The sequence below is a fragment of the Talpa occidentalis genome, unplaced genomic scaffold, assembly GCF_014898055.3.
Source record: "Talpa occidentalis isolate TD23 unplaced genomic scaffold, MPIMG_talOcc4v2.1 talOcc4.7, whole genome shotgun sequence".
NCBI classification, from domain to species: Eukaryota; Metazoa; Chordata; class Mammalia; order Eulipotyphla; family Talpidae; genus Talpa; species Talpa occidentalis.
Window position 1 is genome coordinate 90,542,483 of NW_023605083.1, and position 27,429 is coordinate 90,569,911.

The window sequence follows — 27,429 nt, forward strand, 5'->3', positions numbered from 1 at the left end:
AAGGAAATTGAGTCCTAAAGAGGGAAGTAAGAGAATGCAGGGATCAAAGAATTAATGGAGAACTAAAGAACTCTGGAAAAGCAATGAAAGCAGAATAGATGAAATGGAAGAACGAATAAGTAATCTTGAAGACACAGAAATAAAAAGAACCAAAACAGAAAGGAAAGAGAAGTACGAAGGAAAAAGAATGAAGAAAGACTTCGGGACTATCTGACTCCATGAGGAAAGGAAATATAAGAGTTATAGGATTCCAGAAGGAGAGGAGAGAGATGTAGGAACAGAGAAAATATTCATGGATATAATTGAAGAGAACTTCCCAAATGAGAAGAAGGAGCTGAAAATTGATATACAAGAAGCAAGAAGAACACCAAACTTCCACGACGAAAGAAAAACACAGCAAGACACATAATAGTAAAGCTCCCAAGAATCCAGGACAAGGAAAAAATAATGAAGCTGACAAGAGGGAAGAAACAGATAACATTCAAGGAAAACCAATCAGGCTGACATCAGACTTCTCTGAAGAAACACTACGGGCAAGGAGAGAGTGGAGGGACATAGTCAACAGACTCCAAGAAAACAGATGCCAACCAAGAATACTCTATCCCGCAAAGCTCTCTTTCCTCCATGAAGAAAGAATATGGACCTTCCCAGACAAAGAGAAACTCCGGAATTTCATTGCGACTAAACCCCCTCCAAAAAATACTACAAGGAATCCTAAAGCCAGAACCTCAGAGGACGAATAACAACGAAAGAAGACCAAAAAAAAAAAAAAGTTATTAAAAGAATAAATAAATAAATCAAAGAAAGACAAACATAATGGCAAATACAGATGCTAACATATCAATATTAACTCTAAATGTAAATGGACTAAACTCTTCAATAAAAAGACACAGAGTTGCAGCCTGGATTAAGAAACAAAACCCAACCTTTTGCTGTCTCCAGGAAACACATTTAGCTACAAAAGATAAAAATAGGCTCAAAGTCAAAGGATGGAAAACAATCCTACAAGCAAATGGGCCAAAAAAGAAAGCAGGAACAGCTATACTTATATCAGATAAAACAGACTTCAAACTCAAAAAATAAAAAGAGACCCCAATGGTCACTACATTATGATTAAGGGGACAATACTTCAAGAAGAAATAACACTCATTAACATATACTCACCAAACGAAAGAGCACCAAATATATCAGACAACTGTTGTCCTCTCTGAAAACAGACATCAAAGAAAACACATATGTAGTGGGAGACTTCAACACACCACTATCAACAATGGATAGATCAACAAGACAAAAAATAAGTAAAGAAACTAAAGCTCTAAATAAGGACCTAGAGCATTTGGGCTTAACAGACATCTATAGAACACTAAACCCAAAAAAAACGGAGTACACATTTTTCTCAAGCGCACACGGATCATTCTCCAGGATCGATCACATACTGGGGCACAAGACAAACATCAACAGATACACCAAGATTGAAATCATACCAACCATCTTTTCTGACCACGAAGGCATCAAACTAGAAATAAATCATAAAAAGAAGGCAAGGAACTATCCTACCTCATGGAGATTAAAAGCCACACTACTGGAAGACCACTGGACTAACGAGGAGATCAAAGAAGAAATTAAAAAATTCTTTGAATTGAATGACAAGGAGGACACCAATATCCTAAATGTATGGGATGCAGCAAAAGCAGTAATAAGAGGAAAATAATAGCAATAGAAGCTCACATCAAAAACAAGAAAGAACTCAAAGAAACAACCTAATCTCGAAGCTCAAAGATCTAGAAAAAGAACAACAAAAAAACCCCAGAACCAGTAGAAGAAAAGAAATAATAAAAACCAAAGCAGAAATAAATGAAATTGAAACTAAAAAAACAATCCAAAAGATCAATGAAACCAAGAGCTGGTTCTTTGAAAAAAATAAATAAAATAGACAAACCCCTAGCCAGGCTCACAAAGGAAAAAAGGGAGAAAGCACAAATACACAGAATCATAAATGAAAGAGGAGAAATCACAACGGACACAGCAGAAATCAAAAGAATAATCAGTAACTACTATGAACAGTTATATGGAAACAAGTTCAACAATCTAGAGGAGATGGACAAATTCCTACAACTCTACAATCACCCAAAGCTAGATAAAGAAGAAATAGAACACCTAAACAGACCAATTACAAGCAGCGAAATTGAAATGGTAATTAAAAACCTCCCAAAAACAAAAGCCCAGGACCTGATGGATTTACAAATGAATTCTACCAAACATTCAGAGACGAATTAGTGCCTATCCTTCACAAACTCTTCCAAAAAATTGAGAAGGAAGGGACAATACCAAACACGTTCTATGAAGCCAATATTACACTAATACCAAAACCGAATAAGGACAACACAAAAAGGAAAACTATAGGCCAATCTCCCTAATGAACACTGATGCAAAAATCCTCAATAAAATTTTAGCTATCAGAATCCAACAATGTATCCATAAGATAATTCACCACGACCAAGTTGGATTCATTCCAGGGGCACAAGGATGGTTTAACATCCGAAAATCAATCAACGTTATCCAACACATCAACAAAAAGAAATATAAAAACCATATGATAATATCAATAGATGCTGAGAAAGCTTTCGACAAAGTGCAACACCCATTCATGATAAAAGCCCTTGAAATTCTTGGGATACAAGGAACATACCTCAACATCATAAAGGCCATCTATGACAAGCCAACAGCCAGTATCATTCTCAATGGTGAAAAGCTGAAAGCAATTCCATTAAGATCTGGAACAAGACAAGGATGTCCACTCTCACCACTGCTTTTCAATATAATACTGGAAGTCCTAGCCAGAGCAATAAGACAAGAGAAAGACATCCAAGGAATCCAAATAGGAAAAGAAGAAGTCAAACTATCACTATTTGCAGATGATATGATAATATACATAGAGAACCCCAAAATCTCCACAGAAAAACTAATTCAACTCATCAATCAATTCAGTAAAGTGGCAGGATACAAAATCAACACGCAAAAGTCAGTAGCCTTCCTATACACAAACAATAAATCTGAAGAAGAAGAAATCAAAAAAACCACCCCTTTTATTATCGAAACAAAAAAAATCAAATATTTGGGAATAAATCTAACAAAAGAGGTAAAGGACCTATACAAAGAAAACTATAAAACACTGTTAAAAGAAATAGAAGAAGACACAAAGAAATGGAAAGACATCCCCTGCTCATGGATTGGAAGAATAAACATTATTAAAATGGCCATCCTTCCAAAAGCAATATACAGATTCAATGCTATTCCAATCAAAATCTCAATGGCATTCTTCAAAGAAATAGAACAATTATTGATGAAATTCATATGGAATCACCAAAAACCCCGAATAGCCAAAGCTCTACTGAAAAAAAAAGACGGAAATGGAGGCATCACACTCCCAGACTTCAAACTATACTACAAAGCCATAATCATCAAAACTGCATGGTATTGGAACAAGAACAGACATACAGACCAATGGAATCGAATAGAAAATCCAGAAATAAACCCACAGATTTATGGTCAACTAATCTTTGACAAAGGAGCAAAGACTATGCATTGGAGCAAAGAAAGTTTGTTCAATAAATGGTGCTGGGAAAACTGGGTCGCTACATGCAAAAGAATGAAGCTTGACCACTACCTCACACCATACACAAAAATCAACTCAAAATGGATTAAAGAACTAGACATAAGACCTGAAACCATAAAATACATAGAAGGAAATATAGGCGAAACACTACGGGATTTGCACATCAAAGACATCTTTACAGACACATCACCCAAAGCAGTGATAGTGAAGACAAAGATAAACAGCTGGGACTACATCAAATTAAAGAGCTTCTGCACAGCAAAAGAGACAATAACAAAAACAAAGAGAAACCCCACCAACTGGGAGAAATTTTTGCACCCAACACTAATGATAAGGACTGATCACAAAATCTGCAAAGAGCTGATGAGACTCAGCAACAACAAAGAAAAAATCCAGTCAAAAAATGGGCAGAAGAGCTAAAAAGAAACTTCTCTGAAGAGGAAATGCAAATGGCCAACAGACATATGAAAAAATGTTCAACATCACTTGTAATCAGGGAAATGCAAATCAAAACTACCATGAGATACCATCTCACACCAGTGAGAATGGCACATATTAAAAAAACTAGCAACAACAAATGTTGGCGAGGATGTGGAGAAAAAGGAACTCTTGTGCACTGTTGGTGGGAGTGCAAACTGGTCCAACCACTATGGAGAGCTGTGTGGAGATTTCTGGACCTACTAAACATAGAGCTTCCATATGATCCAGCAATTCCACTCCTAGGTATTTACCCAAAGGACACAGAAACATCAATTCCAAAGAGCACCTGCACTCCTATGTTTATAGCAGCACTGTTTACAATAGCTAAGCTTTGGAAACAACCCAAATGCCCAAAAATAGATGACTGGATCAAGAAGATGTGGTACATATATACCATGGAATATTACTCAGCATTCAAAAAAGATAAACACATGCAATTTGCAGCAACATGGATGGCGCTGGAAGGGATCATGCTCAGCGAAATAAGCCAAAAGAAAAAGAAAATACCGATGGTCTCACTCATAGCAGGAATCTAGAAAACTTAAATAAGGGGACCAGGAAAATGAATATAAGAAAGTGAAAATCAAAAATCAACAAAAAACTATGAACCAGAGACACTTTTTGGGGGGTGGGGGGGCGGGAGGGGAAGGATTGGGGTCAGAATGGGGCGTTGAATTGTATGGGGGAATATAAAAATAAAATTTAATATTTTAAAAAAAAAAATAAAAAAAAAAAAAAATAAAACCTACCCTTGAAAGCTGATCAGACACCTGAAGGAGGAGGAGAGGTATAGTACAAAGAACTACGGTAGAGGACTGTGGGTGCTTGGTGGTGGAGAGCAACGGTGACCACACCTGAAGGGAGAAAACCTATACTGTCAAAATATTAAAAGGATTTAAATATATATATATATATATATATATATATATATATGTTGACAGGGATGTAAAACGATGGTATTACATTCAATTTTTTTAAAAGATTTATTTATTTATTATACAAGCACTGGGTACAGTCAGAGGCGCGGGAGGGCGAGAGAATTCACCAGAGCCAGAGCAGAGAGTAGAACAGGCAGAGTGATGAAGTACACTGCTGAGGGGAGCAGTGGGCGGCAGGAGAGGTCTGACAGCCATGTGGGGCCCTCGCCTGGTGGCTGGGGATCGAACCGGCACTGCAGAGGCTGCGGGCAGCTTCACAACCCAGCGCTCAACCGCTGCGCCACGGGGGAGGCCCTACATTAAATTTTTTTTAAAAAAAGCATTTCAATCATGCTTTCAGGAAGTTTGGGAGCGGATAAACTGAATCAGCACCAAAAGAAAGAGCACAGCTTTTGTAAATGGACAGACCTGGGTTCAAAGACCTGTTTCTGGCTGTGCAGAGTTGATTCATGATGTAATCTACCTGAGTTTTTATTTTCTCACTTGTAAAAATGGAGATAACCCTTCAGGGAAATTAAGACGCGGTGAGCTAAGGAGAGAAAGCACTGGGTTCGGGTCCCGGTTCCCAGTAGGTGATCAATAATGAGGTTTCTTGATTCTGTGGTGCATGGCCATTTGTGCACATGTGCTCCCAGTTCCAACTCCAGTGACATCCTGTTCGTAGCTTCAAATAGGCCATGGTGGGAATATCTACATCATAGAAATTAGCAGACACTACAAAGCTTTCTGTTTCTGGAGAGTCGGTTGCTAAACATTTATCAGACATCTCAGGGTATTATCATTATTACTGAGAATAATAATAATTTGTTTAATTGGAGCAGATCCAAAGCACAACAGTTTGGCTATTTTTTCCAACATGACTGCTCATTGCAGTCAGAAGTGTCAATTAACAAAATGGTCGACTCGTTTTCCCCACTTCCAGTTCCGTTTTAAAAGACTCAGTCATGAGTTGGGAGAAGAAAGCCAACTCAGTCAAAATAATAGTCAGCTGGACCCATTTCTTTTTTTTTTTAAGATTTTTATTTATTTATACAAGAACTGGGGTACAGGTCAGAGACATGGGAGGGTGAAAGAATTCACCAGAGACAAAGCGGGGAGCAGAACACGCGGACAGACAAAGACACTGCTGAGGGGAGCAGTGGGCGAGGCAGGAGAGATCTGCTGCACCATGTGGGTATCTCTCTGGCCGGCTGGGAATCGAACCCGTGCTGCAGAGGCTGTGGACAGTTTCACAGCATGGCGATCAACCCGCAGGGCCACCAGGGAAGCCCTGGACCCATTTCTTGATGCAGCCTTTCAAGTACCTTTCTCAATGGGGACTCTTCTTCAGTTTCCCAGGCAGAAACTGGGTCAGCAGTTCCCAGAGTTCCACAGTTTGCAAGAGCTGCTCTATTGTGGGATGGTATGTCACTCATGAGCTGATTTCTTACTGGCTATCTCTGGGTGAGTGTCAGACTCCCCTCTTCTGGAGCTCTAATGTGCCAGGGCAGCTCATCTGTGGGGACATCTCTGATTCCGCAACTTTCAAGTCTCTACCATAGGGCCTGACCCCTTCCAGATCCTCCTCCACATTGGGATGGTGGCCTGGTGGGTCTTTCAGGGACACAAGGAGTGAGAAGATTCTGACTTCAGGGAAGCCTCAGGTGTCAGCTCCCTGGACAGGGACTGGTTGCCTGCTGGTGGGGCCTGGACCTCTCTCTCTGTGGGCTGAGCAGAAAGGGGAAGTGAGGTCAGGCTGGAGCACACTGCTCTGAGGTAGGCGGGACGCCTCTCTCCAGTTGTGACTGAGCCACAGCACTTGGGGCACTGCTCTTCCTTCAACCACTCACCGCTGGAAATCCTGTTGACCCAGGTAAGCCCCTTGGCTTTCCCAGGGTCACTTTCCTGCTTCTCCATGGCAGGCATCTGTCAGTGTGGGCATCTGGGCATGTGTTCCTGGGAGTGATCAGCTGGGCCTGGGCTAGGGGACTGTAGTCTAGGGTCTTGGTTGGAGAATCTGCCCTGCCAGTCACTGGCTGGGTGGCCTCAGGATCCCTTCACCTCTCAGGGCCTCAGATTCCTCCTATATAGGTTGGGGCAATAGAAGCCTCCTCAGGTTGAAATGACATAATGACTGGGAGTGAGATGTGTGTGCTGTAAAGGGGGTTTTATTACTCTCTGAATTATGATGGTGAGTTTTGGTAACTGACAGTTGAGAGGACCTTACTGGGTCTGTGCTGGAGGCGGAAGTGGGGGTCAAGGCATTGAATATGCAAACTTTGGGATACATCTTGGTGCCCTTGAAAGAAAAAACCTACAACCAGCGACTGCTAGGCTCTTTGTTTCTCACTACGGAGGTAAACATATCTGTGTATTTAGGTTTTACTTCCTGGGCTTGATTTCTAGAAATGCTTTTATGGAATCAAAAACTACAGCCATTTTAAAATGTATTAACAGAGTCGAGTCCTGTCATGAAATAAATCAAACAAGATTAATCTGAGAGCTGCCACACTGAAGGAAGCATATAGAATGAGCCTGGCTTTGCACAACCCTAAAAGGATATGTTCACTTCACCCTATCCTTCATTCCATAGGATTTATATTCAGCCTTTCACAGAAATGAAAGGATAGAGAAGGGAAAAGAGAGGCTGGACTCCCTTCAGCTAGACCATCCTGCTTATCCCCATGCAGGCTTGGATGCTAAGCTTCCATCAACTATACATACAGCCATTTCTGGCGCTGACATTGGCCATTGTCGAGGAGGTCAGGTGGGAACATGGCCTCACTGAACATGGGCAGTGACAGTCTGGGAACAAGAGGTTCCCCAAGAACTACTCATGTATAGCCTAAATGTTATCTATAGTATCCCAGACCCTTGAGATCTGGATTGAGGGCAGCTCAATCGCTGATTCCACCCCCTGCTAAAGTCAAGCCCTCCCTGAGACTTCGGTGGATTCCCCAGGAGGACACCTCTTTCCTATGATTAGCACTAGCTCCAGGTCCCTGAGCGTGAGCCTCTGTTCCACACTTCTCTGACCCAGGGGTGAAACTCAGTCTCTTGGCTACACACACCCCCAAAACAAAACTGCTCACGAAAGCATTGGCAGATGCAGTAGACTTTACTGAAGTCTGAGCAGAGGACCAGAGGAGACAGCTTTAATGCAGCAACGCAAACAACTGCAGATTGAAGGGAATGTAGCCTGGTCCTTAAAATGTTGCTGGCAACTACATTTCTGAGCACTTTCAACCAGTTCCTTCGCCCACCTTCCTCACTTCCTCCTCCCATTCCTTCTCAGCTTTTTCTCCCCGCCGAGCTCCAAATTCTCTCCTCCACCCCATTACCCAGAGGAATTCAATAGTCCACAGTTCCTACCAGCAAATTTCATTCCCTGCCCAGACAGCTCAGTACTTTAAGGGCAGCTTTTTTTGTTATAAACCTTAAATGAGGCATAATCAACATCAGTAAAATACATAGGTCTGCAATGTACAGCTTAATGCTTTTAGTCGTTTTCTGTATTCTTTAAACCACCACCCAAAACAAGATGTAGAAATCCCCATCACCCAGAACGTTCTCTCAGACCCCTCTCCAATTAGACCCTTTCCTCCCACTGTTCTGATCTGTACCACCAGAGAGTAAGTAGTTTAGTTTGTTCTTGACCTTCATGTGAAGAGACTCACCAGGTTGTACCCTCTGGTACCTGGCTTCCTTCCTTAAAATCCATGTTGACAGGATCTATCTATGCTATTGTGTGTATCAGGAATTTCATTCTAATTTCTGGGTAGCATTTCATGGGTATGGATATATCAGCCTATTTACCCACTCTTCTGTTGAATTCCATTCTGTTTTAACACAATTTTCACACCAGTAGATTAGCATGCCTAGATCCTAAGAATGTGAACGTAAGCAAGGCGGGGCTGGGGGTGAAGGGTGGATTTCAAATGGGAGAAAAAATTTTAAAAGGGGGAACTATTCTGAAATTAACTTTAATATCATATTTACCCAGCCTGATATGTCCACAGTAGTATCATCCCAACGTGCAACCATACAAACATTTATAAGTGAGATCTTTCATGTTCTTCTTTCATACCAGAGTTTTGGAATCTAGAGTGCATTTTATAGTTACAGCTCATCCAGCCCCAACTAACCAGACAGCAATTCCCAAGAGGCTAGCCTCACGTGGTCAGTGGCTGTGCCTGGACAGGCCTTGGGTAAATGGATTTGTGATCAAGGTCATGAAACCCTCCTAGCAGCCAGGAAAGAGCTGGATTTGAGTTCAGGTCTCCCCACCTTCCCACTGAGCTGTTTGCAAGTCTGTGTCTTCCCACAAACACTTCTCGAGTCCTCTTCCAAGTCCAACTTCTTGAAACCCTGACCTCCCACCCCCACTACATACACACATGCATTCTACCCATAACTTTTGGGACACATGTCTATTTGATGTCATTTATTTTCATGAGAAAAACCCATTTTAAATAGGTAGGACATGACCATTAGTGGGTTGTGAACTAAATTTAGGGACTTACACCCAGTCCTTTTATTTTTTCATGGAAATGGGATAGAATAGGTTAGAAAATCTCAGTTTATCAAAGATATTTTGCAATAAAGATATTTTGTGAAATTTGTGATAAGATATGTGAATAAATGCGTAGTTATCCCATTATAAACTGTCTGTTTTACTAAGGATCTTGGTTAAAAAAAAGGAAACGCTGAAAAAAATACTGTCTCCGAGTTTCTAGTATACATAATTATGATTTCTTTCAGACTCCCTGGAAATGCCTTTTGGGGAAGTGAGAGTTGAGACTGGTGTGGTGCTTTTAGCTACTATCCCACCCTCACGGCATTCAGAATTGCAACAGGCTCACTGATAAAAATGTCTTAGGCTATGAGAAATGGGGAGAACCAAAAGCGGGGCCAGAATACCCCCCCACCCCCACACTTGCCCAGCCTCTGCTTCCCCTCCCAGCCAGCTATTGGAAACCAGCAGCAATGGCAGATTGAAGACAGGTAGCACATCCGAACTCGCATGTCCAGCTGAGGTGACTGGAATTAGAATGCACAGCTCCTGAGTGTCAGACTCTGGGTCCAAATGCCCACTACCCTGCATTGTTACAGGGGAAGGCAGACAGTGGCAGGAAAAGAGGCTGGGATACCAGCCATTCATTCACCAACTCACAGATACCTACGGAGTGCTAATGTGTTGGCCTGGGCATTGGAAACAGTGGTAAAAATAAAGGCAAAGCCCTTGTTTTCATGGAGTTCATAGGCTAGTGAGACAGACAATGAACAAATATAAATCAAGAGACCTATAAATCAAATCACCCTAAAACTACCTGGGCTGAGCTGCAGGGGAAAGGCATCACACACACCGATCATAACAAATTGTGGGGGGATCTGTCTTTCACCCACCCCACCCAGCACCCCACCCATTGACTTTATTGCCTACTTTGGAGAGAATGGGAGTGCTGGAGTGTGAGTTCTCAACTTCCTGCCCCCATGCCTTAGTCTCTTACCATCCAACATCATTCTCCTCTCCTGACCTTTGTTCCCTTTTACAAACTCATTCTTCGCTCTGAGATCATAAAGGCATCTCCTCTGCTTTTCTTCAGATCTTGCTCCTGCTCGCTCTTCTTTGTGTTTCATTCTTATCTGCTCTCTTGGCAACTTCACAGTTTATAAATAGGGTGAAGTCTCTCGGGTTTTGAACAATCACCCTTTCCTCAACCTCAACTTCCTTCCTTCTTAAAATCCAAGCTTCCCTTGCATTCTGGACTTTAATCACACTGACCATGGAGCCTCTTTAAGCCATTCTCATCGTGGAGGCCTAAGAGTAAATGGGTCTGTCTGGAGGGCAGGGTGGCTGGGGAGAAAAAGGGAGAGTGAGTACAGGCGCTGTGAACTGAGCAGGGAAGCAATTGTGACGAAGGGAGGAGATGATAAGCAAGGAGGCAATGCCTTGACAACAGGGTCTTTCTGGCCCTTCATTGAGATACTGTGTTCAGTTATAAATATCCTCCAAGGACTTAGGATAAGATTCTAGAATGTCTCTCTTCCTGCCAACACCCCAGGGACAGAAGCCTGAGAATCCAGTGAAGTCACTCACACCCAAATAAAACTCAGTCTCTCCTCCTCAGTGTTTGGTACACCCAGGTTAATGAGTTTATATGGAGGGGAAGATGGGTGAGGACGGAGCATGGAACTTTATTCTGGAGAAAAGAGAGTTGATGGAATTCTAGGCACTGTGACAAGTTGACAAGAAAGGTATTTGGGTTCAAGGAGTCTGTTTTAGTGGTTCAAGGAGTCCGTATCTCCTATCAGCTGCTATTGCTGCCCATGTTGGGGATAAGCATCAAACTCCCTGCCCCAGCTCTGCCCACTAGACCCCACCACCACCCCCCAGACCTGAGAACCACCTGGAAAGCTTGTTAAAAGCTGATCTGGGGCCTCCCTGGTGGCGAAAGGAGTTAAGTCTCAGCACTATGAAGCTATCAGCAGCCACTGCAACATGAGTTTGATCCTGGCCAGGGAGCTACCCACATGGTGCAGCAGACCTCTCCTATCTAGGCCGCTGCTCCCCTCAGCAGTATATTTCAGTGGATCTGCTTTGTCTGCTCCCTGCTCTGTCTCTGGTGAATCCTCCCATCCCCGCCCCCCCCCCCCCGGCACCTCTGGCCTACACCCCAGCTCTTGTATGCATAAATAAATAAAATAAATCTTTTTTAAAAAATCCTGATCTGGGATCAGGATGGTTCAGGGTTGAGTCTCAGAGCTATCAAACTATCACCAGCCACTGTGGCATGAGTTCGATCCCTGGCCAGGAAGCTAATCCACATGGTCATGCAGATCTCTCCAAACCTCTCCTGTCTTGCCCACTGCTCTCCTTAGCAGTGTATTTCAGTAGATCTGCCCGTTCTGCTCCCTATTCTGGTGAATTCTCTCACGCCCTGCACCCTGGCTTACACCCCAGTTCTTGTATACATAAATAAATTTAAAATGCTGATCTGCAAGTCCTTCATCAGACCTACAGTTCAGAAATGGGTGTGGATCAGGGACACAGGGATCCTGGTACCTGCATTTTAATGTGATTCCCAGGCAATTCAAACTGACATTTGAGAAGCCTTGGTCTGGTGCTCATAAGTTAGGGGCCCTCAAATCATAAAGACCTGCATTTGGCTTCTGATTTTCCCATTTAATACCTCTGTGATCTTGAACAAATTATTGGGTTCTTCTAAGCTTCTGTTTTCTTGTCTGAAAAATGAGATAGTAATTATGACCTGCTCTAAGAGCCATTGTGAGGACTCAGTGAGATGCCTTATAGCACTGAGGACTTGGAGTGAGTTAGCAAGAAATGCATGTTACTGTTCTAACGTGCATTTTCATACTGAGGTTCTTATTATGTAGAACAAGTCTGAGGTGTTGCCAATATTGGAAGTTCTTAAACAACGGTTCTGCTTTCAGTTCTGTTATGAAAAGAAACATTTAGCAGCTTGGTGTTGATCTGACAGAGGAGAAAGAGCTTGAACTTGACATCAGACTGTGCTGAGTTGCAATCTTGGGTCAGTTGACTATTAGCTATATTGCCTTTAGCAATTTCTTAATCTCCCTGTTTCTGTTTCTTTATCTATTAAATGGGAGTAATAATAGCACCTCCTCCCTTGGAAAGCTATAATGAGGTGATAAAATATGTCACTGATTCTCAACTTTAGCCTCATGCTAGAATCACCTGGAGAACTTTATTAAAACAAACAATCTACTCCATGGCTGCCCCCACCCCCCAGATCATTTAACCGAAAAGCACTGATATATGTAGAGCAAAGAACAGCAGTCTTTAAAGTTCTCCCAGGAAGTTTAAAGCAAACTTTCAGGCAGAGCTGGGAACTTCTGATATTCCTGATACACCCAAGGAACCAAAAACTAATAATTAAAAGGTGTTCCCATAACTCCTTTTGCTCCTCCTTCTTCCAATTACAGTGTCCACCAAATGCTCCTCCAGGTGACAGAAACTGAGGTTAGGTCCTGCAGCCTGAACCTGCATTTGTGGACTCAGCCTACCCCATACCCCAACTCATGTCCTGAGACCTGCTGACCTCTGGTTCTGGGTGGACCAGTTCTGGTCCTGCATTGGATCTTGTTCTTTCTGGTCTATCCTGGACCTCAGACCCCCTACTACTATTCTAAAGTACATTTTCATATTGAGGTTCTTATTATGTAGAACCTGGCTCACAGGGTTCTGTTTTATCCCTGAGTCTGGGATCTGACTTGAGAACCCTCCTATGTCCTCACTCTTAAAAACAGATTTTTTTGCCTTTTTTGGTTTGTTTCCAGCAGCTGCTGCTGCCCAGGCTCCTGCCTTGTTCCCTTGGGGAGTGACCTCCTCTGATGATCTCAGTCCAATTCCAAAACATTGAAGGTATTTTGATTATTAATCAGACTCAATTCAGTTTTAAATTGTAGTCAAGTTCATTATTAAAACTTTGATCTTGTCTTTGACACAAAGCTTCCCTTTTGCCACAGTGAGGGGGAGTAGAAAGATGGGTGGAAGGAAATCTCAGCTCCCTCCACACCCTTTCCTGCACTTAGTTCCCTGTTACTGGACAGGCGAGTAAAGAGAAAGAGAGTTTTCCACAGAAAGTCTGCCCTTACGGGCCATTCTCGCTGAGCTAGTTTATCACCACAAACTAGGGCAGGCCTTCTACTCAGTCCACAGATGAGGAACTCAACCCTTAGATCTTAAGAGGTCCCCTGTAGCCCCTTAGAGACTAGGCTGTGTCTTTGGGCTGACTACCACCACCGTCTCATATGTATACCTCTCTGCCCATGCTTCAGTAGCTCTGGGCAGGCCTGCACCCCACAGTCTTATCTACCTGGTGCCCTGGTGTGATTCCTTCCATACCTTTTTGGGGCCTGAACTTGACCATGCAGATATTCATGCTCCCCACTGCCTGTACCCTCCACCCCTGTCATCTCTCCTTATAGTTCCTCTTCCCTAGTGGCATCTGGCTACTAAACTAGCCTAGTGACCCAGTGACTGTCCAACTGGGAAGGGATGTGATTCTCTTAATGTCCTCCTCTCTCAGCTGCACTTTCCCCCAAAGACAAGCTCTTCTTTGTTCTGTTGAAAAGACATCTCTCAGCAGCTCATGGGGAAGGGTGCTGTTACCTTAGGCTTAGATTATGGGGAAGTTGGGATTTTATTCTTAACTGTGGGTCCTGTTCATTCACTCTGGGCAATCCTTGGGCCCTTTGTATCCTAGATCACCCCACAGCAGTGCTCACTTTCATGTAAGATATCCTGAACCCCCTTTGACTTTTCCTTGATTGTGGGCAGCATGACCAACAGCAGCAGAGGAAGGCTCTATGAAGCAGAGAGAAAGCATCCCAGCCTGCTTCTGCCCTGGGTGACCTTGGGCAGGTCATTTCACCTCCATCTGGGCTCCCTGTCTGGAACAGGGTGGTGCTAGTGAGGATGAAATGAGAGGAGAGTTGGGAAAACACTTGCAGATTGCTTGGTGCAGTAAACTCACTCAACACATCTGATAGCAAATCAAATCTGTTCAATCTATAAGAACAGAACTGCAAAATACTTATCACTGCATGTACTTCTGAAAAGTGACCCAAAGTTTCGATTTCTGACCCCATTCGACTTCCTCTTTCTCCAGGATTCTGACAAAAATGAAATTTCTTTGACCTTGAAATCTGAGCAATGGTTTTTCATGCAACTACGAGGAGGGCCTGAGAGCATGACCCCCCCCCCCACACACACATCTTACTACATGTTACACTATGGCTACAATAGCTGTAGGTTAGGGTTGATTGACCCTTTTTCAAGTTTACCAAAGTAAACACAAATTTGAAATAGTTCAAAAATCAAATAATTTGGTTTATTTTTTAAAGATTTATTTATTTATGCATACAAGAGCTGGGGTATAGGCCAGAGATGTCGGGGGTGAGAGGAGTCACCAGAGACAGAGTGGGGAACAGAACAGTCAGACTGAATGAAATACACTGCTGAGGGGAGCAGCAGGCAAAACAGGACAGATCTGCTGTGCCATGTGGGTAGCTCCTTGGTCAGCCGGGGAACGAACTCGTGCTGCAGAGGCTGCGGATTGCTTTATAGTGCGGTGCCTAACCCCTTGCGCTACCAGGGAGGCCTGTAATTTGGTTTTATTTATTTATTTATTTATTTTATATTTAAAGAGCAGGTTTATTAGGGAAAGGGAAAGGTTTTACTAAGAGAGGCCTGCATGGTTGCAGGCAGGCGGCCTTGAGGAGAGCTGCCTGCACTGAGGGAGGTCAGTAAAGAGAAGTCCTGGCATGGTACAGGTCACAGGCAGCCAGAAAGCTGTGCCCTGCGTAATTTGGTTTTATAGTGAAAAGCAGTCCCTTGTCTTCACACTTCCATCCTTTCACCCAGTATGTGTTTATGATACAACAGCTTTTAACTCTTGTGTCATGGTATGTATTCCTATGGCTGAAAAACAGTGTATTTATGTTGCTTTTTCAGAGAAATCCTTCAAGAGTAAAATAAAAAAGAAAGAGAAGACATGAAAGGAAAATTAAACAAAGAACTAGAAGCGACATACTTGACTAAGAGAAAAAGGAATGAGAAAATGAAGGGGGGAAAAATCTGTATGTCTACCTATCTACCTGTCTGCCTATCCACCCATCTTTCAATCTATCTGGCTCCCCAGGGCTAAGGAGGTGAGACCCTAACTTAGGTTTGTTGAACAGAGTCCACCTTCTGTTATGTTGTATCTTAAGTCCAGTGCTCTTTGGCCTCACTGGACCCTGGAAAACCAAATTTCATAGGACCCTACTAGGAGCAAGTTTCCAGTCTCCTGTGTTTTCCCTACACCCTCTGTTCTTCCTTTGCAGCTTTGTGCATCCTGAAAAGGCAGGCCATGTGCAGGCCTGGGGAGGAGGTTGGGAGCCAGGGAGCTGACACTTAGCCCTCTTAAGAGTAAACCTCCAGCATATCTACCAAGATGGACAAATGACAAAAACATATTATGCAAAAAAAAAAAAAAAAGCTGCAGAATATATAACTTTATGGCATATAAAACTTAATAATGCCAAATAGTTTCATATTTGATCAAGCCACATCATAAAAGAAGCAGCTTTTACTGAAAATCTGAACTATAACACAACTTAGTAAGTGAAGACTCTATGCCAGTAATACAAACACATTTTAAAATAGTAAACCAAGCTAGGAGATTTTTGTAGTAATAATGACTTTAGCTGCAGCCTAATTTTGCTTCTGTTCCTGTTGACATCATCAGATTCAAATGCATGAATCTGAAATGGCGCTACCGGAGTGAGTTTCCATTGGCTAAAAGATGGCACAAGACATTGATCCTCAAATAATTAGGATTTTAATATTCCAATGAACTGATAAAGTGCCCATTCCCTGGATGAGGGGAGCTGTCCCCACCCCAAAGTCTCCCTGAAATCCTGGAGACTACTCCTATGAATCCATCCCTCAGCCTGCTCCCCAACCCCCTCACTTGGAGTGTGGCAACTGCCATTCCCACTACTTCCCCATATGTCACCCCCAGTTTGGAAAACGACTGCACACCTGTCATTTATCTCCAGGCTCTGTTCATACAAGCATTTGTTGTACAATTTTATTGAAGATGTAATGGCAATGGAAGATTACAACACAGCATTATACAGGCAACACCCCGAGGCTGAATATTAGAATAGATACAACTCTCCTACAGATGCACAGTCTAACAATAGTCAGACTTTCTGCTTTCTTGTTCTTTTTATTCCCCCAACTTCACTGAGATGTGGTTGATATATAACATTGTGTACATTTAAGGTTACAATGTGTTGTTGTTGTTGAAGATCTAAAATACACTACTGGGCCCCCTAGTGGTGCAAGGGGTTAAGACGCAACCAAAGAAGCTATCTGCAGCCACTGCAGCACGAGTTCGATCCCCAGTCAGGGAGATACCCACATGGTGCAGGAGACCTCTCCTGACTCTCCTGCTGCTCCCCTCAGCAGTGTATTTCAGTAGATCTGCCTGTTCTGTTCCCCAGTCTGTCTCTGGTGAATCCTCTCACTCCCCCATGCCTCTGGTATGCATAAATAAATAAATTTCCTGTTTGCATGACAAGATCTTGTATGTATAAATAAATAAATCTTTAGGGGCCTCCCTGGTGGCGCAGGGGGTTAAGCACTGCACTGTGGGGCAATCCACAGCCTCTGCAACGCCAGTTCGATCCCTTGCCGGCCAGGGAGCAACCCACATGGCTCAGTGGACCTCTCCTGTCTTTTCTTCTGCTCCCCTCAGCGGTGTGTTACAAAAAATAAATAAATAAATAAATAAATAAATAAATAAATAAATAAATAAAAATACACTTCTGAGGGGCCTCCCAGGTGGCACAAGGGGTTGAGTCATAGCACTATGAAGTTATCTGCAGCGACTGCAGCATGAGTTCTATCCCCAGCCAGGCTGCTAGCCCACATGGGGCAGCAGACCTCTCCTGTCTCGTCCACTGCTCCCTTCAGCAGTGTATTTCAGTCAATCTGCTTGTTCTGTTCCCTGTCTCTGGTGAATCCTCTTGCCCCTCCCCCCCCCACACCTCTGGCCTGTACCCCAGCTCTTGTATGCATAAATAAACAAATCTTTAATAAAATAAAATACACTACTGAGGGGAGCAGACAGTGAGACAGGAGAGGTCTGCTGCACCATAAGTGGGTCAGCTCCCTGGCCAGGGATCAAACCCACTACTGTGGCCACAGTAGTGATAGTGCTAAGTGTTAATCCCTAGGCCACCAGGGAGGCCCTACAATGTGTTGGTTTGATATACTTAGATATTGTCTGATTGAATGCCATCAGAGCCTAAGCTAATAACTCTCAAGTCACATGATTGCCATTTCTTTTTTGTGGAAGAACATCTCTTACTGCTCTCTCTTAACCTCCCTCTCGCTGCTTTCCTCTTCCAAGACTCTCTTCCTCCCCAGACGTCAGCTGTCAGTGTCCAAATTCATATTATTTTTCTCCTGCAGACTTAACTCAGTTTGCTTTGCAGCTTCACCTCCACCTCTTCTGAACTTGCCTCACTCAAAAAGAACCATCAAGTTATTTATCTTTTCTTTTTTGTTCCATCAAGTTATTTTTCTAACCTCAATATAAAATATAATGTAATTAATATAAAAACAACAGTTATCAGGGCCTCCCTGGTGGCACAAGGGGTTAAGCACCACACTATGAAGCAATCCGCAGCCTCTGCAGCACGAGTTCGATCCCTGGCTGGCCAGGGAGCAAGCCACATGACACAATAGACCTCTCCTGACTCGCCCGCTGCTCCCCTCAGCAAGGTACTTCGGTCAATCTGCTTGTTCTATTCCTCACTATCTCTGGTGAATCCTCTCACCCCCTACATCTCTGGCCTACACCCCAGCTCTTGTATGCATAAATAAATAAATCTTTAAAAAGAAGAAACAGTGATCAGTTGTTGTTTAAATGGCATTTCCCCCTCCTGCTATGCAGTTGGCCATATAAGAAAGAGAAGCGATTGTGTCTACCGTTTCTAGAGCAACTACTCAGCATATATCTTATCTCTAGTCCTCACAGGTCCCCTGTGAAGTGGTAGATGGTGTCACTCCATGACTGCAGATGACCACACTGAGGCTCAGAGAAGGTTAAGTGACTTGCCTGAGGTCACCCAGCTGCCAGTCACGCCTGCCTGCTCCCAAGCAGATGAATCAACACTCTACTCAGGATCTTACTGAAATGCAATGGTTGAGGAAGAACTTTTGGGTCAGCATAGCTGTGACCATCATCATTGTCTCCGTGGGCCTGGGTCTTCTCCTGTTCTGCATCTGTAGGTGGCTGCTTAGACGAGGTAACGGCCATCTCACCTGGGCAGGCAGAAGGGAGGGAGAGGTGATTGTGAGTGCATTAGGCTTCCCTTAAGTCAAGAAGGTTAGATCGGTATGTATGTTTGGCCTGAACTTTGAGCTCTGGTGTGAGTTCTAACCCTGTCTCTAACTTGTGTCTCTTTCTATGCCTAAGTTTCCCCATCTACATAGTGAATAGGGGAAAAGTAAGCTAATTTCCAAGAACTCTTCCAGCCCCAGGCTTGGATGCAGTAGCTGTTTCCAGGCAGCCTGTGTTACAGTACTTTCTCTCTCCATTATGGCTGCTGATCATAGTTCTTTTTTTTTAATATTTATTTTTTATTTATTTATGCATAAAAGAACTGGGGTATAGGCCAGAGGTGCAGGGGGTGAGAGGATTCACCAGACACAGAGTGGGGCGCAGAACAGGCGGATCTACTGAAGTACACTGCTAAGGTGAGCAGTGGTCGAGACAGGAGAGGTCTGCTGCACCATGTGGGTTGCTCCCTGGCCAAGGATCAAACTCATGCTACAGTGGCTGGCAATAGCTTGATAGCCCTGAGACTTTAACCCCTGCACCACCAGGGAGGCCCTGATCACAGTTCTTATCACACACCTGAAAGAGCACAAGTCTGTTATGTGTCAAAAACTGCCTTAATTCCCAACTCATTGAGTTGTATTCATTAAATACATACAACACTTTGTATGTCAATTATATGTCAATAAAATGTTTTTCAAAAAAAGTTGCCTTCAGGTGCAAAAAATAGACTTAACTCATAATTAATTACTTTGCCACCATGATTGCCTCCTCTAAGATCACACTCTGAATTTTCTGGTACCATATCTGCCTTTGGCCAGAGGTTGTTGACATTGTCAGGCATAAACAAACAACTTTCCAGAGATTAACACTAACATTCAATTATCTACAAACGGGCTTCCACTTTCTTATTTATATCCAGAACACACCAACCCCTTGATTCAATAGTGTGTTTTCTTGAGATCTTATCCCTTTTCTTCTGGAGATCTTATTCTTTAAGCAATGACCTTAGCCTGGGGTACAACTGCAAATGGTAAATACCCTGAGAGGTACAGTCACCTTTCCCAGGGCACACTGGGCAGGTATCCCTCAGGATCAAGCCACTGTCTTCCCCTCGCATCTGGACAGAGCCTCAGAATCACACTTTGCCCAATGCTGGAAGGTGAGGGCTGCACAAGAAGCAACACATTCTTGTCATTCTTCTCAATCTCTTTAGTGATAAGAAAATTAAGACTCAGAGAGAGGCAAAGCCTTGGCTGAGGGGTTGGTGGCACAGTTGGGACTAGAACTTGGATCCACTGGGTTTCCCATTCAAAGTCTTTTCTCCCTACCCTTTGATGGTAATTGGTCATTTTTTTTTAATACAAAAAGTATATTCTGGCCCCAGAATATACTATAATATACATAATCCTCTATCCGTTTACCTTCTTACACGTTTTCATTCTCAGATATGAACACGTGACAAAGCAAAAACTTTACCTATTCTCTTTTATCTTGACCCACTCTTATCAACAAGCAGGTAATAATAACAACTTATATGTCTAGCATGTCAACACTGTTTTCTATTCTTTACCTCATTTTCTCCCACCCCCACTTTTGGCTATTCATTCAGTCAATATTTCTGAGTGTGACTATGTACACTGCAACAAGAAATAAACACAGACCACTTGATCCTGCCCTTGCTGGATTAGCTCAAGGCTATGTGTTCACACAGCCTGCGTTACATTCTGGCATTAACTTTTAACCACTGACTAACTCTATGTCCCTAAGCCTGTTTCCTCTTGGCGGTTCTTCCAAACATCCTGAAACCACCAGCTCTCTGAGGACTTCTAAACTCTAGAATCACAACATTTGCCAATTCTTCCTGAAATGATATGCTTTCTTTTTTGCCTTAGAGAAGAAATTGGAAATTGTCAAGAACTTGAAACAAAAACGAAGAGATGAAGAAATGATGTATGAGTAAGTAGGAGGAAATCCTTCTGCTTTTTAATTTTGAGAACACCCTGTTCACTTCCACTCTGGCAACTAGGTTACTGTATTAGTATGACTCAAACACCCACTTTCTGTGGAGCCACTGAAATGCCCTATCTGCCAACTCTCCCCATTTAAGGGGAGAGATCTCAGGTCTTTGATGTGCAGGTCACCATCTGGCTTGCTGTTCTACAAATCCTCTCTCATCTCATTTATTTTGATAAGGGTCAGACTCTGTGTTTTGGGCCACACTCAATGTTAGGTTACCCTTTTTTTAAAAAAAAAAGATTTTTATTTATTTATGCATACAAGAACTGGGGTACAGGCCAGAGGTGTGGGGGGGTGAGCAGATTCACCAGAGACAGAGTGGGGGAACAGAACAGAACAGAACAGACTGACTGCAATACACTGCTGAGGGGAGCAGCAGGCAAGACAGGAGAGGTCTGCTGCACCATGTGCAGGCCTGGTTACCCTTCTTTTCTTCAGGTGGCTTACAAGGATAGTCCTCTAAAAGCTATTGTGCTGAACAAAATTATGCCATTCAATTTACTTTCGCATTTTATGATATCATTGGGGCTCTAAGATTGCAATCAGTTGTCAGGACCTCTGAGGCTTAATGATTCACTAGAAAGACTCAAAGGACACATAAAAGTGATGTCATTCATTGTTATCAGTTATGACAATGAAAGGACACAGATTAAAATCAGCAAGGAAAAAGGCTCATGCTTCCAGTTGTCCCATCCCAACAGAATCAGTCTTCCAGCAAGGATGTGTGACAGCATCTGTGAAGCCTCCCAACCAGAAAAGCTCCCCCAGCCTTGTTCCTACGGGTTTTATTGGGATCGATCACATAGGCATGGAGTGAGCATTCAGTCCCTTCAGAGGTCAAACTGAAACAGCATGGCCCAGGGCCCCACACAAACAAAAGCAGGCATTCACCATCAATCTCACTAGCTGGCCCATGGCCCCAGGTATGCAAACACACTTATCTGGCAGGATATTTTAGAGCTTAGAGCTGGTCAAGAACCAGCTCTTTTTTCTTTTGGGGTGGGGGAGGGAGGACGGAATCCACTATTTGAAACAAAATTCATGCTTTTCTAAAATGACTTCTGTTGGGGCTCAAGGGACCCAACAAATAATAGACCTCTTCCCCACCGATTCTTACTACCTTGAGGAATAAGACAAACCTGTCATGCAGTTAGGGATCCAAAATGACGCCTGTATTGAGAATAAAACTGCATTGCAGAAAGTGACTCTTCTGGAAATGCCTGTGCATTTCCCGATACTTGACCAAGCAAATCCTGTAGAGTTCAGAGGCTTGTCCCAGAGAACCTTAAGTCTCTGCTGCAGGGCAGCCTGCTGTCTCTAAAAGGTAAAGACCCAAGCAGTTATATATCTTGCTGTAGTGAGGCTGGCTGTGGAGGAACAAGTGGGAGATGCTAGATTTTTCCCAAAATCAGATAGATTTTCCTCTTTCCTGGGAAGAACCAAAGAGCCATAGAGAGAGGCCTTTGTGGGGGAACTCTTGCCACATGTCCCCTTCTGCACTCACCCAACAACCTCAGTATGCTTATGCATCCTCAAGGACACTTAACCACACATAGGAAGTCAAAATTTGGCTCAAAAGAATCTAGTATCAATTTGGAAATCAGAGTATTGAGGACACAATGGGGATCTAGGGATAAAGACTTCCTTGGAATCAATCTTTTTGTTAGAACTTCTTACAGCCCTATACATGAAAACAGAAAAGTGCATGGGGTAAGAGTACAACTCAATGGATTTCCACAAATTCAACAGACCCAAGTAATCAACATCCAGGTCAAAAAACAAAATTACCAGCACCCTCAGCAACTTACATTCCCCTCCAGTCACTGCACCCTAAGGATAACCACTGTACAGATTGATTTTCTCCTTGTTTTCATGCTGTATTTAAGTGCATGCATATATAAATATACAGTATTATTATTATTTGGTATTTGGCTTCTTTTTAAAAAAAAAAAAAAAAGATTTATTTATTTATTTATACAAGCACTGGGTACAGTCAGAAGCGCGGGAGGGTGAGAGAATTCGCCAGAGCCAGAGCAGGGAGCAGAACAGGCAGAAGGACCGAAGTACACTGCTGAGGGGAGCAGCGGGCAGCAGGAGAGGTCTGCGCACCATGTGGGACCCTAGCCTGGTGGCCGGGGATTGAACCAGTGCTGCAGAGGCTGCGGGCAGCTTCGCAACACAGCGCTCAACCGCTGCGCCAGTGGGGAGGCCAGGTATTTGGCTTCTTTTGCTCAACATTTTGTCTAGGATTCATTGTGGATGGTTGAAGATTGTTCATTCTTATTGCAACAGAGTATACCATCATGGGTATACCAAGATTAATGCATTCTTTCTACTGCTGATGGGCATTTGGGTAGTGACCAGTTTGGGACCATTATGAGTAGTGTTGCTATGAACACTCTAGCAAACCAACACTGACCCCTTCTCTTTCTCTCTCCAGGAATGTTCTTAGTCAACTGCCAGATCAATTACCCCCTCTGCCACCCAGGCATTTGCCCTCTCCAGAAGATGCCTGTAAGTATATTTTACTGATAACAGTCTCATTCAGGGTATGATAATAAATTTATCTAGGTGTCTTAGTCATCTTGGGATCCCCATAAAAAAAAAAAATACCATAGATAAGAGGCTTAAACAACAGAAATGTATTTTCTCACAGTTTTGTAGGCCAGAAGTCCAAGATCACGGTGCTGGCCAATGTGCACTCTTCCTTGCTTGCAGAATCCCCACAAGGCCTTGCCTCCCTGCCTGTGTAGTGTGCAGGGGAGAGGGGCTCAGTGTGGGGAAGACAGAGAGGAGTTCTCTGGAGTCTCATAAAGACACTAATCCTATTGGACTGGACCCCCACTCTTACAACCTTATTTAATCTTAATTACTTCCACAGGGTCCCCACCTTCAAATGCAGCCACATTGGGGGCCCTGGATTAAGGCTTCAACACATTAATTTCACGGGGGCCCAGATATTTTGTCCATAACACTAGGATTCACAGATGGCAACATCTTGTTCAAAAGAAATGAGCAAGTTAAAATGGGGAAGAATAAATACTAATGCTCCCAATATTCAATGTGTAAATTCATACTCAAATGACAGCTTGGAGCATGAGTAGAAAGAAATTGAGGGTGTCACTGAGCCTCTTCCTATCAGAAAAACTGCTTGGTTCCCTTGATGGAAATGTTCTTCCTTAAGTTCTTTGCATAGCTGCCTGTACCTCATCCTTCCGCTGTCAGCTCAAATGTCGCCACCCCAGAGAGGCCATTCCTGATTTCCCTATCTAAAATAATCCTGCGAAGTTTCTTTATGAAACTTACAATTATCCAAAATTGTCTTCTTTAGTTGCTGTTCACCTGTTTATTACCTACCTCCTCCAGGAAATAATAACCTTTCTTGTCTTTTTTTTTTTTAAGATTTATTTTATTTATACATACAAGAGCTGGGGTACAGGCCAGAGATGCAGGGGAGTGAGAGGATTCACCAAAGACAGAGTGGAGAGCAGAACACAGGCAGACTGACTGAAATACACTGCTGAGGGGAGCAGCAGGCGAGACAGGAGAGGTCTGCTTCACCATGTGGGTTTCTCCCTGGCCGGCCGGGGATCGAACTCGTGCTGCAGAGGCTGCGGATTGCTTCACAGTGTGGTGCTTAACCCACAATGCCACCAGGGAGGCCCACCTTTCTTGTCTTTTTTACCACTGTTTACCCATCAATAAGAACCAGTGTGTGGAACTTAATGGATAATTAATAAAATTGTTTGACTGAATGAATAAATCTTATTAGCTAACATTTATTGAGCATGCCCTGTGTGTCAAGCCCCATGCTAGGCACTTCACAGTGGTTATCTCATTTAATTCTCTCAACAACTCTATCAGGGAGATACATTATTATTGCCTTTCAACAGTTGAGGAAACTAAAGCACAGACAAATTAAGTGACTTACTGATGGTCACACAGCTAGTGACTACCAGAGCATGAACTCGAACTCAGCTCTGTCTAGTTGCAGAACTCTGCTAGAAATGAAATGGTAGTTATTTGGGGGCTCTCTTAGGAACAGATGAGACAGTGGTCAAGGCAGTTTCAGGCCCCATCAAAGGTGGATCTGAATTGCTTCATCATCCTTTCCCTAGACACCTTAGTGCTTTTGCTATGTATCCTTGCACCTTTTGAAAACACCACTGTTCCCTTCCTTCTGAATGGAGAGATTACAACATGAACAAATTACCAACAATTCTGGAAACTGGTATAAGTCATTGTGAGGGCTGTGCCCAAAGGGAAATATGGTTTGTATCACTTCCTTATGAGAATTAGGATCTATAGGCATGACACTACTCATCTGGCTACTGGCTCTGGAAAGTTTCTGGTCTAAGCTTCTGCTTCATGGTTCCCACTGAAGTGCAACCTTAGGCAAAGGGACAGAGAAGATATCTGACCAACCAACATTTACTTACTTGGGTGATCCTGAGACTGTCATGTCTATGCCTCAGTTTCCTCTGTATGATGAGAATCAGATCCATCAAGAAGTTGAAAGATCACCAAAACCCATGAAAATCACATTGATTTACCTACTTGGTAAAATGTATATAAATATACAATAGTTTTGCATCTAAGGCACTTTTTGTGTATTCTAGCCCCACAGGAACCTCCGGGGCAGTTACCAACAACAACATACTCATCAGTAAATAAAGTTGGACATAAGAAGACAGTTTCGATTCCAAGTTATATTGAGCCTGAAGATGACTATGATGATGTTGAAATCTCTACAAATATGGCAAGCCATCATTTTGAAACAACTGTTTCTTCTTTTTGGAAAGCTGAAGAAGGGTCACACAATTTATTTTAAAAAGTAGAGAAGGATTGAACTACTAGAGGTATCTGGAGCCCAAAAACCAGTGGTAATGTTATGAAGTTCTGTTAAGATAAGTACTTCCTGAACTTTAGCTGAAGAAGCTTCAACGATCAGATGACAGCAGCCAGAGGACAGATGTTTGTGCTCAGCCCCGAAGACTGATGGGAGTCGGGCCTTAAGATTCCATCAAGGAGTTTACACAGGGAGGACCACTGGGCTCCATGGCTCCCACCTGAGAAAATGACTCAATTCTCAGCACACTTGCCCTCTCCTTCCCTAGTTTGTATGGTTCTAAGTGACTGTACTTAGAAGCCATGCTTCCTAAGTGATCTGAAATCTTGGATTTTGATATTACAGGGCCTCCCAGGCTCCTAAATCCAGGAAGGCTGCCACTGAGCATACCATCTTGCCAACACCCATCTTGTCCACCACCCTAATTGAGGCACTGTGGGTGGTAGTCACAGTTACAGTCCAGTGTCTTATGGGAACATTACTTCTTCGTGCCTTGTAAGTTCTTCAAGGGTGGGGAATACTTTTTGTTCTTGTGAACCCCTCCCTGCTTGTACACACCCCAAACTCCAGTGTCTCTATGATCTTGACCAAACTGACCACAGGGATTCAAGTTCTCCCTGGGGTTTTTTCCTATGCTTCCCGGTTGCCCTGTAACAATCAACAAAGGGTAGAAGTTACCTTCTGATTTACACATAGAGGCTTCCTTTTGCAATACATATATTGGAGGAGCTACAGAAAAAGTAGGTTTCCTCAGGAAAAATCATGGGGGGGCCTCTCTGGTGGTGCAACGGGTTAAGATGCAACCTATGAAGGGCCTCCCCGGTGGCGCAGCGGTTGAGCGCTGGGTTGCGAAACTGCCCGCGCCCGAGGCGCCGGTTCGATCCCCGGCTGCTCCCCGGCCACCGGAGGAGGGTCCCACATGGCGCGCAGACCTCTCCTGCTGCCCGCTGCTCCCCTCAGCAGTGTACTTTGGTTCTTCTGCCTGCTCTGCTCCCCGCTCTGGCTCTGGTGAATTCTCTCACCCTCCCGCGTTTCTGACTGTACCCAGTGCTTGTATAAATAAACAAATAAATAAAAACAAATAAAGCATGCCTCTATAAAAAAAAAAAAAAGATGCAACCTATGAAACCTATGAAGCTATCCACAGCCACTGTAGCACGAGTTTAGTGCCTGGTCAGGGAGCTACCCACATGGCACAGCAGACCTCTCCTGACTTGCCCACTGCTTCCCTCAGCAGTGTATTTCAGCCGATCTGCCTGTTCTATTCCCCACTCTGTCTCCGGTGAATCCTCTTACCCCCTACACCTCTGGCCTGTACCCCAGTTCTTGTGTGCATACTTAAATAAATCTTTTTTAAAAAATCATGGGGAACAGAAAAGAAAGTGGTCATTAAATGGCTGACTCAGGATGAGACTTCAGGGGATTTAACACCCTCTCAATTTTTATGACTGCCTTACATAGAGTTTTATGCAAATAGAGTCAAGGTCTTTCCTTCCAGATCACTGTCCCTGAGTGTCTGAGAGGCAGAAACTCCAGGGCTATGTACTGCAGCTAACAAGACGCCAATGGGGTGGACCGCTATCCTGTACCAAGTGCCCCAATAGGGGTCACCAAGGCCTAAGTCAGCTTTGTATATTCCTGGTCCTCATCAATTTCTTCAAGTGG

The 27,429-nt window shown here is 43.4% G+C and overlaps 2 protein-coding genes across 3 annotated transcripts in view; one reads left to right on the forward strand and one right to left on the reverse strand.

Moving 5' to 3' along the window:
- Nucleotides 1–6,826: 6,826 nt before the first annotated feature.
- SCIMP (SLP adaptor and CSK interacting membrane protein) lies at nucleotides 6,827–26,484 on the forward strand. Its single transcript, XM_037493228.2, has 5 exons — nucleotides 6,827–6,886; nucleotides 18,585–18,864; nucleotides 20,792–20,855; nucleotides 23,356–23,429; nucleotides 25,535–26,484. Exons 2-5 carry the CDS (start codon nucleotides 18,720–18,722, stop codon nucleotides 25,744–25,746), a joined length of 495 nt encoding a protein of 164 aa, XP_037349125.2. The 5' UTR covers nucleotides 6,827–6,886; nucleotides 18,585–18,719; the 3' UTR covers nucleotides 25,747–26,484.
- ZFP3 (ZFP3 zinc finger protein) overlaps nucleotides 18,662–27,429 on the reverse strand; it is a 49,423-nt gene continuing 40,655 nt past the window's right edge. The window contains exon 4 of one of the 2 annotated variants that reach the window (XR_008549449.1): nucleotides 18,662–18,880. The gene's annotated coding sequence lies outside the window, so the exon portion shown is untranslated. Of the gene's footprint in view, nucleotides 18,881–23,644; nucleotides 23,661–27,429 lie in introns of those variants that run through there. The other variant, XR_008549452.1, reaches the window with a different exon arrangement.

What these genes read in the sequence shown, in the direction of transcription:
- SCIMP (XM_037493228.2), top strand. Translation starts at nt 18,720, where the DNA reads ATGAATCAACACTCTACTCAGGATCTTACTGAAATGCAATGGTTGAGG. An exon ending in TAGGTGGCTGCTTAGACGAG is followed by an intron (nt 18,865 to 20,791) that starts GTAACGGCCATC and finishes TTTTTGCCTTAG; the next exon opens with AGAAGAAATTGGAAATTGTC. An exon ending in GATGAAGAAATGATGTATGA is followed by an intron (nt 20,856 to 23,355) that starts GTAAGTAGGAGG and finishes TTCTCTCTCCAG; the next exon opens with GAATGTTCTTAGTCAACTGC.